At 41.0% G+C, this 17,990-nt stretch overlaps 1 protein-coding gene across 1 annotated transcript in view; it reads left to right on the top strand.

Annotated features, from left to right (window-relative positions):
- Window positions 1-256: 256 nt before the first annotated feature.
- LOC126473827 (ribosomal RNA processing protein 1 homolog) overlaps window positions 257-17,990 on the top strand; it is a 41,146-nt gene continuing 23,412 nt past the window's right edge. The window contains exons 1-3 of the mRNA XM_050101146.1: window positions 257-484; window positions 694-773; window positions 905-1,048. Coding sequence (XP_049957103.1) covers window positions 331-484; window positions 694-773; window positions 905-1,048 — 378 coding nt within the window. The 5' untranslated portion in view covers window positions 257-330. The remainder of the gene's footprint in view (window positions 485-693; window positions 774-904; window positions 1,049-17,990) is intronic.

Raw genomic sequence — 17,990 nt, 5'->3', positions numbered from 1 at the left:
GTCTCCACTATTGGAAGTCGAACCATTGTTGTTTCGCTCTTTTATTCATGAGGTTGGCGGCTTATCTTAGGAGTTCTCCTATTGCCTGTGTTGCTGCTACCTTTAGTCGCGCGTTCTCTGTTAGCTTTTCAGTTTATTTTATGTTGTCTAATTTTTTCCACCTTCCCGATGCGTGTCTTCTCTTGACCTGTAAGCTCACTGGTGCTGGCATGTATCTCGCAACAGTCTCATTCAAGACTATCGACTTTGGTTGCTAGTTGATTTGTTCGATAGTCAACCTGCGTGTTTACAAAGTTCTGAATTTGAAGAGTGTTTCCAAACACGTGCAAAATGGAAACATCGAAAAAAGCTCGGCAAGAAGTTTTATTAACAGCTCAGCAAATATCCCTTGCTAAAGTTTTAGCATCAAATGATAAAGCAATACGTGACAAAGGCATTAAAAGATTAAGTAAATGGATAACTGCTAGATCAGGTAGCAAATTAGGTGAGACCAGGTCGTTCATATCATGACAGTTATTCGTTAACATTCATGTTACTTAGCTTTCCTTCAGTACGATCAATATGCATACTTGAAATATAACTTGTATGTGTAATTTACGTTCAACATATAGTTTCCGTCCATTTTAATGGTAGTGGAGTTTATTTATTGTTTCAATGTGACTTTTGACGTAAGTAGTTAATTTTCCATTGCAGAATTTACCAAACAGGATATGATGACTATATGGAAAGGTTTATTTTACTGCATGTGGATGGCTGACAAACCGTTGTACCAGGTAACACACTTTAATGTATGGTTATATGTTTATTATATAACGAATATCATACCATATAACTTTTCATATATATGTGTGCCCAAGCACTCGATATAATACCCAACATGCCATTTACACTAATTTGTTTACAGGAGGAGTTAGCAGAACGAATTGCAAATTTAATTCATTGTTTCAAGAAATTGGAACAGGGATTACTTTATGCTGAGTGCTTCCTTCTAACATTGAGGCGGGAATGGTTTGGAATCGACCAACACCGTTTGGATAAATTCATGATGGTAAAATTTGCAAATACTTTCTAAAGTTAGTGGCTGTGATTTTCTGGATAGTAAATTATGCGAGCTGATACATTTTGTTCATATTAGAAATAACATCCAAAAGTGAATCATAGCAGGGAAGCAATTAGTTACATAAGTTGGTCATAATTTACTAGTTTCTTTGTATGGGATATATGATTATTTAACAATTAAGATGTAGGAACGTGGACTGACTGCATTTACTGCCCATCCACCATCGACAAAGAGTAGTAGCTAGGCGTTACAGTCTTGAACCGCGTGACCGCTACAGTCGCAGGTTCGAATCCTGCCTTGGGCATGGATGTGTGTGATCTCCTTAGGTTAGTTAGGTTTAAGTAGTTCTAAGTTCTAGGGGACTGATGACCTCAGAAGTTAAGTCCCATAGTGCTCAGAGCCAGTAGTAGCTGCATGTGTAAACCCACAGCCACACCAACACTGAAAATATCACAAATTAAAATTTTCTGTTTTTTACCATATGTAGATTATTACAGAACTCTAACATTTATTCAAGGGATATCCATGAAATTTTGAGTGCCACTATTAGCTGATAAATACTAGTACAACACAAGTCTGAATAATTGCTGTCATTAGCACTTGCTTCTGTGAGTTAAGTCAGATTTGTACAGTGCCAAATGGCCTTGTTTTTATTAACAACACCAGTTTTATTTTTAAGTGACAGCAGTAAAGCATATGAGATATAAATACGCACTGTAGAATAATCAAAGGCAAAAGTACATGTGTCAAAATTAAAATGACTTACATGTGTAGGCCCTAATCAAACAATATTGCGAAAAGGAAAGTTGCTACTTATCATATAGCTTGTGAGTTGTTTGTGTGTGTGTGTGTGTGTGTGTGTGTGTGTGTGTGTGTGGTTTTCTCCTATCTAATTTTGTCAAAGGCCTTAATGGCTGAAAGCTATATTTGTGACAGTCTTTCTGTCGTGCATATCTGCGACTCAGCAGCTCTGCAGTGTGGTGAGTAGCAGCTTTCCTTTTCACAATATGTGTAGGCTCCAGTTAGCTGCACACCACAATATGGGAGATGCTGTCATTACATCTCTGCAAGCCACTGAAGAGTGCACTGTGAAGAGAACAATTCACTTTCCTATTCTAGTCATAAGTACAGCATCCCAACGTGTCTTAATCAATCACAAATTGTTATAATGGTTATTGTGTGGGATATACAATTGAGGCAATAGAATCAGTTTAGCCACCTGACATGATTGTCATTGAAGGGGAGTTGGAACACATTATCCCGACAATGTTAAATTTAGTGACTTGGCCTCCCTGTATTTCAGGAGCCACTGTAGCCATTGACATGAAACTTTTACAGGACATGAAACTGTATGTTTTGAGTCTACTGAACTACAATAATTGCATTTCAGCACTGCTTTCAGAAATACAATTTTTTAATTACACGGTTAAAATTTAGTGTACTTTTTTGTATGTTATCCTAAATAATTTTAATCATACATAACATTATGTTCTTCTTTTAGTTCCGTAGACTCAGGATTTGTATGTTATTACTCCCTGAAAATTTGAATATTCTACTCGAAGTGGTTTCTGAGATTTAGGGGAAAATGTAAATTTTCAGGGACACCTTCTAAAGTTTCTAAAGACTATAACTCACTTAATATATGCTTTTATTTTTTTAGGTCACTCAGAAGCACCCTGCACCATACTGTCTATCTTCCTCTTTAACATTTTTCCATGTTTTTTCTTCTTTCTGGACTCCTTAGTGGCCAACTGTGCTTCATACTCTGCTTTATCAATGTGAATCTTGTCCATATGTTGAAGTTCTCTGATGCAGTTTGCTCCAGGATTAATTCCCATATGCTGTAGCACTTTCACCCTACCAATGTTGCCATCATTAAAAACAATAATAGCATCACTGACACCCCACTTCAGCATCTTCATTCCAACAAAAACAGTTTTTGGCAAGCGAGTCCATATAAGAGTATTGAAGGACTCAGGATTTTGAGTCTGACCATGCAGACACTTCTTCAGTGATTCAGGATTTGCCAGGTCTCGGTTAATAGGTTTTATGATATCCATGACTGCTGCTTGGATGGAATGTTTCAGTTCTGGGCGTTGCGGTAATTGCACCATGAATCAGTTCCATGAGGTCAAAGGTGGTGTACTGGTTTTTCATCTGTTGACATTCTGTGGAAGAAGGTAGCCCATACTGCCTGCTTCATTTTCAATAGTTCCTCAGTGTTATTTGTAACGGCCATGCCACAATACTGCTGTAGTTCATTAATCATTTTGTCTGTAAGCCTGCCTCTTATGGTTTTACCATCAGAAAGTTTGTCTCTCAAACTTTGCTTCAGCTTCCTCAACCTGGTGCCCATCCTCTGTTAACCTTTATAACACAGCAATCCACAGCCTTCTATATAAAAAATTACCAATAAATTAGATCTTGAAGTAATGCATGTAAAAAATTTAAAATTTTCAAATGGTGTAGATTATATCCAAAAAATAAAATACTTCCCATTTGAGTTTGTAAGTGATATATATCATTTTATTTGGAAAATTGCAAATTTCATAATGAGATAAAAATCCGAAAATGTGAAAAAAATATTTTTCCCATTCTAACTCCCCTTAAACTATTCTAGCAGGATTACATGGAAAGTCTCTATATTAAAGATCACTGAGCATGAAAGTTAACACTCCAGTATTGGTGAACTGACTGTCTACAATTTTAGTCGTTGCATAGTTGTGAATGTCATTGATATTCTCCTGTAATATGAACAAGGGGTGCTTTCAATCTCTCAAGAGAGCTAACTTCTAGACCAAGGGCAGTGCCAGGCGGTGCATTATTCATCTGTTTTACACAGGTTGACAGTGTCAATTTTTTTTTAGCCAACGAAAGGACAGTTGTGTAATTAACCTTTGAGCAGTGACAAAACAGGTGATGTCAAGCATTGAAATTGAAACTGTTCTATATTCACTGTACATTGTTCATGATTTCTTTCAATTTTTGGGACAGCAGCTTGACAGTTTGTTTACTTCTGTTTTGTAATAGAGGTTGTGATGATACTTGTATTTAGTGGCACCTGAGGTCACGGTTAAGTTGAAAGATGACAGTTTGGTTGTGAGCTGGCGAAACCAACAAATGTGATATAAAAAGAAGATATTTGTTAAAATCGGGGTTATGGTGACAGAGTGTTTGTAGAATCACCCAAGATCCATCGTGAAAGGTGATGGTTTGGTTGAGATTTGGTGAAGAGAACAAAAGTGTTGTTATGCTGGAAAGTCTGCCTCCATTTACCAAACAATTAATGTTGTTGAAACGTCCTGGCCAAAACCACAGCTTACCTTCATCAGTGTTCGCATGTTAAAAACATCTCTGTATTTTGTGTCAATATTTCAGTTATATTTTATGTGCCACCAATTTATTTTTAATGTTACAGCAGCTATCTTTTAAGTTTACCAGTTTTTCTTCTCTTCTCTCCTTTTTTTTTTTTTTTTCAGTTGCGGAAAAGCTCTGTAATGTGCCCACATGCCATGTGCCAACCTTGCTCCATTAAATAGGCTACATCAGTAATAACGCTTATGTCTGATCAGTAGTGTTATTCTCGAGCAGTGCTGATAGAAAGTTGCACAAGTCTCTTATTTGTGGTCTCCTTTGCAACTTTATTACAACTTCCTAGATTCTTCTCAGCATTAGAAGTTACACACACACACACACACACTCACACTTATACATAAAGAGAGTGAAGAAGATAGAGAGACATTGAAAGAATACTATGGACAAAAAAAAAATTCATATTTGTAAAAGTATGATTTAAGTGAGAGGACCATAGTGAATTAGTTGGGAGTAAGAGGCTGAATGATAGCTGTAGTGAGGGAAGTAGACAAAGGCAGATGATGTGGTTGCCGGAGAGGGAGTACTGGATGTTGCAGGGAGCCATTTCATTTGCAGGACCAAGGAATATGTTAAGAATAAGAAGATCTTACTTGGACAGTTCAAAGAAGCAAGTATTAGGAGATGGGGATCTGTACGTTACCACTTCTGAAGCTCATGTTCAAGTCATCAGAGTTGTTCTCACCCGTGTTCTTGGCCAGTGTATGGTAAACCTTACTCGTGTCTTTAGTGTAACAGTGCCTATTCATTCATCTGGACCTCTGGTCATTTCCACCTAAAAGGCTGTGTGAAAGTTGTTCAGCTGGTATGTAATGTGGCTGCTTTCAGAGGTAATATTGCTTATTATGGTGTAAAAATAAAAAATACCTATTACAGGACTGGAATAAGTTATAGAGGTTGGGTGCATGGGACACACAGTCAGAGCTCTGGTAGATAATGTGATGTAGTTGTTCAGAGCATGTATATTACGTAATAAAGGAACCAGTCCTTTATAGTTGGTCTGTAGGAATATTAGGGATCTTGGAGGATACACTTCTGGACCAGGTTTTGGGGGAACACATTCCATATAATGTACTGAGTAAGAAATTGCTCATCATTGTAGATGAACAGTCTGCAAGAGGCAAGGCTGTGCTGGAGACACTTTTTGGTGCAAAAGCATTGACTGATATTTGATGAGTGGAGTTAGTCATTTTATGTATGCAGGGGCTTTTATGAGCTCGGGGGGGGGGGGGGGGGGTTGACCTCAAGGAATGTGGAGTGTTTAGCTAAGGACAACGAGGCAAAATTAATGGTAAATATGGAAATGCTGCAGTGAATGTGAGCCTTGGTCCTGCTTTTATACCATGAAGATATTGGAGGCTGAACCAGGTGAATAAAAGGTTGAGAATTTGAGTGTGTAGAAATGTTGCTTCTAGTTGGCATATAAACTGATCTTTGTTCCAAAGTACCAGGCCAGTGCTCATACCATGACATCGATTTGTTTTTATATATACCCTTCGGAAGAGAAGTAGTTGTGAGTTATACAGTCTTTCATAACTATAAGAAGTGTGATGGAAAGTTTGTAATCAGCAAGACATGGGAAGGTAGTCTTTGGTTTCAGGAAAGCCATGAGTATGGGGAATGTTGACGTATATGGAGGCACTGAAAGCAGTAACAACTCAGAGGCCAGGTAGTTATGGGATAAGTATTGTGCACTGGAGGATATGGTTAGTGGCCCTAATGTAGAAAGTTGGCTGCAAACAATATTGAAGTTGGTCAACTAGACCATAAATTTCTTGTGTGATGTCACAGTGGGGTGTCCACAGTGTTTTATAATTGTAGATTTTAGGATTCTGGGGATTGGAGATCACATGCGACTACATAGCAACATTGATGAAGCCGTTGTCTGTTGGAGAATCACATGTGAAGTATCTTTCAAGTTTGTGGATCCATGCTCAGTCATCTTTAAAGATATCTGTGTTGTTGGGGCAGGGTATGGAGGTTTCCAGTGGATAGGAGGGCAGTTATAGTCTGTCCGTAAACTGAAAAGTGGGCAGTGCTTGTTGTGGAAGGAAGAGGCCTTTCCCAGAAGAATGCTTCAACTGCCATACAGGTTAGCTAAAAACGAGTTTCTCGTCAAGAAGTTCAGTGTAACATGTGCTGATTTACGTATATTCTGTTCTTGTTCATTTCTCTGGACTGTAGTTGTATTAGTTATTAATTCCTTTACTCAGTATAGTGTTAACACATGTAGTGGAAAATAAAACACTTCCAGGTATGTATGTGGACCCCTCTGTTTTAAAAGGTGCACCACAGAAGGGCCGGTGCAACTGTGTGAAACGGCTTGTAGTTGCTCCATGATATGTAGATGGGTAGAGGGAGTGGGCAATTGCTTGCTCATCCATCAGTTTGCAGACAGATTATACCAACAATCCAACTATTTACCTCCCCCTTATTACTCAGTATTGCCACAGACTGTAACAGCTGCATTACATCCTATGCTCAGGCTTTGAGTACTGTTTTTCCTACCTTCAGATGAGGATTGTGCTCCCCAAAATCCTTCCCACTTCTCCCAAATTGTTATTGTCACCCTCACAATGTATGAAACATCCTAAACCATGGCACTCCTATCTCAAATGCCATGTCACATGGGTCATATGCAGGTGAAAGACCATTGCGCAAGAACTGTCCCTTGCACTCACTCAGCACACCCTCATTTCACTTATCATTAGAGTCTTCCCTTCAACAACTCTGCCTTTCTCCAGGTGGCTTTTTGTTTTCACTTCTGACTCACTCACCTCATCTGCACTATTTGGATTTCCTCTCGATCCTATACTGCTCCTTCTACATTCAGTCTTTCTCCTATGTGTGTTTCTAAAAATAAAAATAAAAATATCAAGCTGAGCTACAGTGTTTCAGGTCTTGTTTAAATGCCTATTTACTGCTCAACTGACTAGTTACGTTTGTTTATTCCATTGTTTTTATCCCAAAAGTTTCATATCTCTGCAAACCCATACACTCGAAAATAGCCATTTAAGTGCTAATTTAAAGCATTATAAAGTAGCAAAATATAATAAATTACAAACAGCATTCCTGTTAAGTGACTGTGTTAGGAATCGGCAGTGCCAAACAAAATGTGGAAGTTTGCTGTGGCTTCCTTTTCGCTTGTGACTTTTAAAACTATTTACGCATTTAATGTGAATCATATTACAGTGTTATATAATGTTAATGTGTTTGTTGGACTTGAATTATATGATGATGCTCATGTAAGACCCACCAAGGTGTTAATTGACAAGGCAAAAATAGCATTCCTCTTTTTTTTTGGGGGGGGGGGGGGGGGTGAGAGAGAGAAATCCCATACCTTGCTGAGTTTATACCCCTGTCTGTGTTAAATAAATTCAGTACCTACACTTATTATCAAAAAATTTAACCATATAAGGTGTATCAAATGAAATTTGTAGCTGAATTGGAGATTTATTGAAAATTGATTTATTGAAAATTGTGTACTTCACAAAATAAAAAGAATAATATAGTGGAAGCCTCTAATACCAAGTCACATTTATAATCGGACAACTCATACAAACACCTGAGCATCAAAAATTTGTAGGCATATGAAAATAAATGGTCACATAAATTCAGTGGAAGGTAAGGCAGGTGGCTGACTTTGGTTCATATGCAGTATACTACGGAAATGCAGTCAGTCTACAGAGGAGGTTGCTTACGAAAAACTCGTGCGACTTGTTGTATAATACTTCTCAAGTGTTCAGGACCTGTACCAAGTATGACTAACAAAGGATATTGATCATATACACAAAAAGGGGGGGGGGGGGGGGCAGCACAAATACTCATCTGATAAAGGAGCTGTTGAGTTGCAGACAGACACAACAAAAAGACAGCTATACATTTGACCTTTTGGCCAAAAGGTCTCTTTCTAAAATATAAAACACACATTCACGCAAACACAACTCATACACACTGACCACTGTCACCAGTCACTGAGGCCAGGTTGCAACTGTGCTTAATGGAGGTAAGAAGGAAGCTGGGGAGGTGGAGGATGCAGTGCTGATTGTGGGGAGCATGAAGGGACACCATGGGGACACAAGTACGGCTGCTAGATGAAGTTGAAAGGTTTGAGGGGAAGGAGAATGGAAAAGGAGAAAAGTAGAGGGAAAAAAGAGTAGTTGGTGTAATAGAAAGCTGTAGTTGGTGTAATAGAAAGCTGTGTAGTGCTACAGTGGGAGCAGGGAAGGTGGTAAATGGGTGAAGTACAAGAACAAGCAAAGGTTGAGGCCAGGGTGGTTGCAGGAAAGTAGGATGTTTTGCAGGGAGTGTTCCCATCTGCACATTTCAGAAAAGTGGAGTGTTGGTGGGAAGGGTCCAAATGGAGCAGTATGTGAAGCAGTCATTGAAGCGAAGCACATTGTGTTGGGCATCATTTTCAGAAACTGAATTGCCCAGATGTCTCTTGGCCATAGTTTGTCAATGGCCTTTCCTGCGGAAAGACAGCTTGGTGGTTGTCATGCCCACATAGAAAGCAGCACAGTTGCTGCATAGTTTGAAAATCACATGATAGCTTTCACAGGTAGCCCTACCTTTGCTGGGATAGGTGATGCTTGTGACTAGAATGGGGTAGTTGGTGGTGGGAGGATGTATGGTACAGGATGATTGCTGCTTAGTTTGTAAATCACATGATTGCTTGCACAAGTAGCTTAGCCTTTGATGAGATAGGTGATGCCTGTGACCAGAATGGAGTAGTTGTTTGTGGGAGGATGTATGGGACAGGTCTTGTATCTATGTCTATTGCAGGGATATGAACCAGCTGGGAGCAGAGCTGGAGTATGGATGGCCAAGAGTATTATTTAGGTCCTATGGGTGGTGGAATACCACTATGTGAGGGGTGGGAAGAATAGTGGGTAGGATATTCCTCATTTCAGGGCATGATGAGAGGTAATCGACACCCTGGTGGAGAATGTGATTCAGTTGTTCCAGTCCTGTGGTACTGAGTCACAAGGGGAGTGCTCCTTTGTGGTCGAATAGTGGGAATGTGGAAGACAGTAGGTGACTGGAAAGACAAGGCACAGGAGATAAGTTTCTATGCAAGGTTAAGAGGATAATTTCAGTTTGCAGAGGCCTCGGTGAGACCTTCGGTATATTTGGATAGAGGCTGTTGGTCCATACAGATGTGACAGTCACTGATGGCTAGGCTGTATAGAATGGACATGCTGGTACAGAATGGGTGGCAGATGTCAAAGTGGAGGTATTGCTGGTGGTTGGTCAGTTTGATGTGGATTGAGGAACTGATGTAGCTATCTTTGAGATGGAGGTCAACATGGAGGATGGTAGCTCATTGAGTTGAGGAGAATGAGGTGAAGCAAACGGGGGAAGAAGTGTTGAAGTTCTGGAGGAATGTGGACAGGGTATCCTTATGCTCAGTGCAGATCACAAAGCTGTCATCAGTGAATCTGAAATAGGTGAGAGGTTTTGGATTCTAAGTGGTTTGGAAGGATTCCTCTAAGTGGCCCATACCATGCAGGTGTCCATTGCCATACCACGGATTTGTTTGTAGATAATGGCTTCAAAGTAGAAGTAATTGTGGGGATCATGGTGATCAGGAAGGAAATTGTAGGTTTGGAGTCTGTTGGGCATTTGGAAAGGTAGTATTCAGTAGCAGCAAGACCATGGACATAAGAGATGATAGTGTAGAGAGAGGTGCCATCAATAGTGACAAGGAGCATGTTATAGTGTAAAGGAACAGGAACTGTGGAAATTTGGTGGAGGAAATGGTTGCTGTCTTTTATACAGGGTTGTCAGAAACAGTCTGAAAAGCTTGTAAGGGTATTTGGCGGAGGGAAGATTGTGCTGAGAAATAATCGTCAAGAAAAAAATTCGAAACATTGCACTTTTTCAGAGTTATGTAGTGTGAAATTTAGCCAATCAAGTTTATGTGTGTGCAAATTCAAGCACTTGCATACACCAACATGTGATAATGCACCAACATCTGTGGGTCCTTGAGGTACCATTTGTTGAAATGCTCATTACTAGTTAATATGTGCCTTTTTCAAAAGTTATTAATTTAAACCAGGTGAGAAAAAGTTACAATTATCCAGATTGGGGAGAACTAATTTGGCAAGACTGCCTCTGGCAGGCTGCTTCAATTTGCACCTGTGATGGCCTGATTGGTTAACTTCAGTGCTAAATAACTCAGAAACTGCACATGGTCACAGACTTCTTTCTTAACTCTTATTTCTCTGCTCAACACCCCCTACAACACCCTTACAAGATTTCCAGTCTGTTTCTGACCTTTACTGAAAGTGTTGGGCCATGAGAGCAGAGTTGCTCTCATTGGGGACACAGTAACCGGCCACAGTGGGGCTTCTGAGTTGTTGGGTTTACAGACTTTAGGAAGCACGTAGAAGGTAGGAATGAGGGGAGTGATAAGGGGGAGGAGAGAGTGAGTTTCAGAGGAGAGGCTCTAGGATAGCTGTAAGGATTTGAGAGACTGAAGGTCCTGTGGGATTTCTGGAATATGGTCACTGTGGAAGGGTTTATAGGTGGATAAATCTGACAGCTGGTGGAGTCCTGCCATGTAGTCCCTCTGGTTCAGAACACAGTGGTGAAGCCTTTGTTGGCAGGTGGGATGGTAAGGTTGTGATCAGTTTTTAGGTGGTTGATTGCAGTTCTTTCTGTGAATGTAACGTTAGGTTCCATGTTGAAGGATTTGGAGACTGGCAAGGTTTGTGATTAAGAATTTCTCGAACGTTAACAGGGGGTGATTAGGGGGGCAGTTGGGGTGAATCATAGTTGGATGGAGAAGTGAACTGAATCAGGCATGGTTCAACATTAGCTTTGGGTTGAGTCTGATTGGTAGGGTTGTTGGTGAAAAAGGCTTTCCACTGTAGGGACCAAGAGAAGGAGAGGTGGTCTTTAACAAGTCCAGTGCGATTGAATTTGGAAGTGGGACTGATACTTCTTTAGGGTTAAGGTTTTTGGAGGAAAGGTTTATGACTGTGTTTCAATTCCATTTTGGTTCTGCATTCTGTATGGTGGTAGGAAGGAGTTTCTGAGGGAGTGGTAAATGTAGTAGGTCTGCAAGGCGGGGTTTATTGGCAATAAGGGGATGTTGGGGAGGTTCAGAGGCTGTCGTAGAGGTGGTGGAAGAAACAGCTGGACCACCTAGTTGCTGAACACATGCTGCCCAACCTGCTGTGCTCCACTTCAATGGCTACTTGACAGCCTGCACCATTAGTGTCCATCCTACTAATGGCAGCTTTTCTGTACTGCACTGGTGGGAACTCTCCCTGCAATATATCCTTCATCCACACCCACAGATTGCTTCTCCCGTTAAGCGTAAGTGCTTGCAGTCCTGTCTCAGTGGCTGTGTGTGTGTGTGTGTGTGTGTGTGTGTGTGTGTGTGTGTGTGTGTGTGTGTGTTCTACACATGCATTTGAGGTAAACATGCCCAAGAATCCACATATTTTTCTGTCAGAAGCACATGCATACTGATATTTGTCTTCAGGCATTGTCATCCACACTGGAGAGACCATAGCATTTAGGGTGCCTGTGCATGTAATTCTGAGTTATTTCATACGTGGAATATTTACAAGCAGACCTGTCAGCCATAGACCATTTTTCGTCTTAATTGGCGTGGTTGCAAAATCTGCACATGCAACGATTTAGTTGACAGGCATATGACATACCTTTGCATAGTGAGGGATCCATCACTGGCTTACTAAAAACATATCAGTTGGAGAGTATGAAGGAGCAAGAAATTTTCGTCATCCATCTTCTGATTGATTTGATCTCCTCAGCACTGCTATCTCTCCCTCCCTCCCTCCCTCTCTCTCTCTCTCTCCCTCCCTCTCTGTCTCTCTCCCTCTCCGTCTCTTTCCCTCTCTTCTGTGCCAACCTTTTCATCACAAGGTAGTGCTTATGCCCCTCAATTATTTGTTGGGTATATTCCAATTTCTGCCTTCACTTCTAGTTACTAACCTCTACAGCTCCCTCTAATACAAAGGAAGTGATTCCCTGATGTCTTAACACATGTCCTATCATCCTGTCCCTTCTTCTTGTTAGTGTTTTCCACATGTTTCTTTCTTTGCTGATTCTGCAGAGAAACTCCTCATTCCTTATCTTTTCAGTCCACCTATTTTTCAACATTCTTCTGTAGCAGCACATTATACACTTCGACGCTCTTCTTTTCCAGTGTTCCCGCAGTCCATGATTTAACCATACAATGACATGCCCCAAACATACATTCTCAGAAATTTCTTCTTCTTGAAATACTAGTAAATGTCTCTTCAGCAGCAGTGGCTGTGCTGATCTGCTTTTTATATCCTTGCTTTGTCCATCATGGATAATTTTCCTTTCAAGGTAGCAGACTTTATTAACTTCCTGTACTTCGTGATCACCACTTTCGATGCTAAATTTATCACTAATATAATTTCTGCTACTCCTGTTTAGTTTCATCTTTCTTTGTCGCACTCTCAATCCATATTCTGTGTTCATTTGCTTGTTCATTCCGTTTAACAGATTTTGTAATTCTTCATCATTTCCACGAAGAACAGCAGTATTATCAATGAATATTGTTTCATGCTGAACTTTTTGCTCACTCCAAAATCTATCTTGTATTTCTCTCATTGCTTCTGAGATATGCAGATTGAGCAATATAGGTGAAAGGTTGGATCTCTATTTTATGCCCTTCTTAATCTATTTAATTCTCGGGCTTCCATCCTCATTGTTACCTCTTATTTCTTGTACGTCATTCCCAATAGCTTACAACTATTTCTCTGAGAATTTCGAACATCTTGCACCATACAATTACAGTTTTGTTAGCGGTAGGCATTGTAAGACATCCTGTGAAACATTAGTAATGCCTCCTCTGAAAACTACCTAGAACAGATAGTTCTGAACCCTACTCATAATGGAAGTATATTGGATCATATGGCAACAAATAGACCTGACCTATTTAAGACTGTCCACATTGAAAACTGGCATCAGTGATGTCCACATTGAAAACTGGCATCAGTGATCGTGACAGTAATCATGTGCAGTAATCATGATGCGGTTGTGGCAACAATGATTACCAAAGTAGAAAAGACGACTAAAGCAAGCCGAAAGATACCTACATCTACATCCATACTCCGCAAGGTGTGGCGGAGGGTACCCTGAGTACCTCTATCGGTTCTCTCTTCTATTCCAGTCTTGTATTGTTCGTGGAAAGAAGGATTGTCGGTATGCTTCTGTGTGGGCTCTAATCTCTCTGATTTTATCCTCATGGTCTCTTCGCGAGATATATGTGGGAGGGAGCAATATACTGCTTGAAGGTATGTTCCCAAAACTTTAACAAAAGCCCGTACCGAGCTACTGAGCGTCTCTCCTGCAGAGTCTTCCACTGGAGTTTATCTGTCATCTCCGTAACGCTTTCGCGATTACTAAATGATCCTCTAACGAAGCGGGCTGCTCTCCGTTGGATCTTCTCTATCTCTTCTATCAACCCTATCTGGTACAGATCCCACACTGCTGAGCAGTATTCAAGCAGTGGGCGAACAAGTGTACTGTAACCTACTTCCTTTGTTTTTGGATTGCATTTCCTTAGGATTCTTCCAATGAATCTCAGTCTGGCATCTGCTTTACCGACGATCAACTTTATATGATCATTCCATTTTAAATCGCTCCTAATGCATACTCCCAGATAATTTATGGAATTAACTGCTTCCAGTTACTGACCTGCTATTTTGTAGCTAAATGATAAGGGATCTATCTTTCTATGTATTCGCAGCACATTACACTTGTCTACATTGAGATTCAATTGCCATTCCCTGCACCATGCGTCAATTCTCTGCAGATCCTCCTGCATTTCAGTACAATTTTCCATTGTTACAACCTCTCGATACACCACAGCATCATCCGCAAAAAGCCTCAGTGAACTTCCAATGTCATCCACAAGGTAATTTATGTATATTGTGAATAGCAACGGTCCTATGACACTCCACTGCAGCACACCTGAAATCACTCTTACTTCGGAAGACTTCTCTCCATTGAGAATGACATGCTGCGTTCTGTTATCTAGGAACTCTTCAATCCGCAATCACACAATTGGTGTGATAGTCCATATGCTCTTACTTTGTTCGTTAAACGACTGTGGGGAACTGTATCGAAAGCCTTGCGGAAGTCAGGAAACATGGCATCTACCTGTGAACCCGTGTCTATGGCCCTCTGAGTCTCGTGGACGAATAGCGCGAGCTGGGTTTCATACAACCGTCTTTTTCTAAACCCATGCTGGTTCCTACAGAGTAGATTTCTAGTCTCCAGAAAAGTCATTATACTCTAACATAATACGTGTTCCAAAATTCTACAACTGATCGACATTAGAGATATAGATCTATAGTTCTGCACATCTGTTCGACGTCCCTTCTTGAAAACGGGGATGACCTGTGCCCTTTTCCAATCCTTTGGAACGCTACCCTCTTCTAGAGACCTACAGTACACCGCTGCAAGAAGGGGGGCAAGTTCCTTCGCGTACTCTGTGTAAAATCGAACTGGTATCCCATCAGGTCCAGCGGCCTTTCCTCTTTTGAGCGATTTTAATTGTTTCTCTATCCCTCTGTCGTCTATTTCGATATCTACCATTTTTTCATCTGTACGACAATCTAGAGAAGGAACTACAGTGCAGTCTTCCTCTGTGAAACAGCTTTGGAAAAAGACATTTAGTATTTCAGCCTTTAGTCTGTCATCCTCTGTTTCAGTACCATTTTGGTCACAGAGTGTCTGGACATTATGTTTTGATCCACCTACCGCTTTGACATAAGACCTAAATTTCTTAGGATTTTCTGCCAAGTCAGTACATAGAACTTTACTTTCGAATTCATTGAACCCCTCTCGCGTAGCCCTCCTCACACTACATTTCGCTTCGCGTAATTTTTGTTTGTCTGCAAGGCTTTGGCTATGTTTATGTTTGCTGTGAAGTTCTCTTTGCTTCCAAAGCAGTTTTCTAACTCGGTTGTTGTACCACGGTGGCTCTTTTCCATCTCTTACGGTCATGCTTGGCACATACTCATCTAACGCATATTGTTACGATGGTTTTGAACTTTGTCCACTGATCCTCAGCACTATCTGTACTTGAGACAAAACTTTTGTGTTGAACCGTCAGGTACTCTGTAATCTGCTTTTTGTCACTTTTGCTAAACAGAAAAATCTTCCTACCTTTTTTAACATTTCTATTTACGGCTGAAATCATCAATGCAGTAACCGCTTTATGATCGCTGATTCCCTGTTCTGCGTTAACTGTTTCAAATAGTTCGGGTCTGTTTGTCACCAGAAGGTCTAATATGTTATCGCCACGAGTCGGTTCTCTGTTTAACTGCTCAAGGTAGTTTTCAGATAAAGTACTTAAAAAAATTTCGCTGGATTCTTTGTCCCTGCCACCCGTTATGAACGTTTGAGTCTCCCAGTCTATATCCGGCAAATTAAAATCTCCACCCAGAACTATAACATAGTGGGGAAATCTACTCGAAATATTTTCCAAATTATCCCTCAGGTGCTCAGCCACAACAGCTGCTGAGCCAGGAGGCCTATAGAGACATCCAATTACCATGTCTGAGCCTGCTTTAACCGTGACCTTCACCCAAATTATTTCACATTTCGGATCTCCGTCAATTTCCTTCGATACTATTGCACCTCTAATCACTATAAACACACCTCCCCCTTCACTGTCCAGCCTGTCTCTGCGATATACATTCCAATCTGAGTTTAGGATTTCATTACTGTTTACGTCTGGTTTCAGCCAACTTTCTGTCCCTAGTACTATATGGTCGTGGTGACCGTTTATTAAAGAGAGCAGTTCTGGGACCTTTCTATAGACGCTCCTGCAGTTTACCATTAGCACATTAATATTGTTATTCCCTGTTACATTTTGCCTACTCCTACCTTGCCGCATCTCAGGAGGCGTCTTGTCGGGCCTAGAGAGGGAATTCTCTAACCTAAAAAAACCGCCATGTGCACTCCACACGTACTCCGCTACCCTTGTAGCTACTCTCACAATTAAAGCTTTCGGCCATTAAGGCCTTCGTCAACAGTACACACACACACACACACACACACACACACACACACACACACACACACGACTGCAGTCTCAGGCAACTGAAACCAATGGCCTTCGTCAACAGTACACACACACACACACACACACACACACACACACACACACACACGACTGCAGTCTCAGGCAACTGAAACCAATGGCCTTTGTCAACAGTACACACACACACACACACACACACACACACACACACGCGCGCGCGACTGCAGTCTCAGGCAACTGAAACCACACTGTGAGCAGCAGCAGCACCAGTGCATAATGGGAGTGGCGACTGGGTGAGGGTAAGGAGGCGGCTCGGTTGGAGAGGGGGAGGAATAGTATGGTGGGGGTGGTGGACAGTGAAGTGCTGCAGGTTAGAGGGAGGGCAGGGGAGAGGTGGGGAGGGAGGGGCGCAGGAGGTAGTGGAAGAGTAGAGAAATAAAAAGACTGGGTATGGTGGAATGACGGCTGTGTAGTGCTGGAATGGGAACAGGGAAGGGGCTGGATGAGTGACGACAGTGACTAACGAAGGTTGAGGCCAAGAGGGTTACAGGAACATAGGATGTATTGCAGGGAAAGTTCCCACCTGCGCTATTCAGAAAAGAGGGACTGTTCATCACTGCAGATGTGACGACCATGGGTGGCTATTCTGTACAGAAGGGAATTCTTGGTATGGAACAGGTAGCAGTTGTCAAAGTGGAGGTATTGCTGGTGATTAGTGGTTTGCAGAGTATTGATGTAGACATAGGTACAGTGTAGACTTTCATGGCCACTATTTACAATCTTGGTGATTTTATTTGTATGGTCCTTAAACCATAGTTTAGGTATGTTTGTGTGCTTAATGTTTTGTCTCCAGAAGGACACAAAAGCAATTATCATCTGGGCAACACAGATAAATTGGCAATAGCAGTTGATGCACTGGGACCAAGGAACCACTAAATTTTATTTTCTGTTGCTGGAGCTTTACCAAGGTCTATTCATTATAACGCTAGGAAGTATAGAGAAGGTATAGAAATTCAAAAACACAAAATGCCTTCAACATAAAAGCAGGACTGAAATTAGACAAGTTGTCATCCGTAGTCCTAAATAAACCAAACAGACCAACTCTTTAGCAGAATAAGTTCTGTATCACACATTGGTGCGAATCTGCATTCTTAAGCAGTGGCATGGTTTCATATAGATGGTTTGACTTTGAGCTTCTTTGTGTTAGTACACCATCTAACAAACTCTTTATAATCTCTGAGGTTGTCTCCAGCATTAGCTGTTGTTGGGCACCGAAACGTGCCTTAGACCACATCCTAATGCCCATCCGACTAAAATCACAAATAACATCTAGCACATTTTAAACTGTCAAACACTTCTCTAGGTCAACAAATCCTATGAAAGCGTCTTAATTTATTTTAAGTATTGTTTCCATTATCAAGTGCAATATCCAAACTGCCTCACTGATTCAAACCAGTTTTCATCTTACAGATCCTTAGTTTTATTTCCCATTTTCTG

This window comes from Schistocerca serialis, chromosome 4 (assembly GCF_023864345.2).
Source record: "Schistocerca serialis cubense isolate TAMUIC-IGC-003099 chromosome 4, iqSchSeri2.2, whole genome shotgun sequence".
In the NCBI taxonomy this organism is placed as follows: Eukaryota; Metazoa; Arthropoda; class Insecta; order Orthoptera; family Acrididae; genus Schistocerca; species Schistocerca serialis.
Note: the sequence above shows the minus strand (reverse complement) of the source record. Positions and strands in the feature narration are given on the sequence as shown.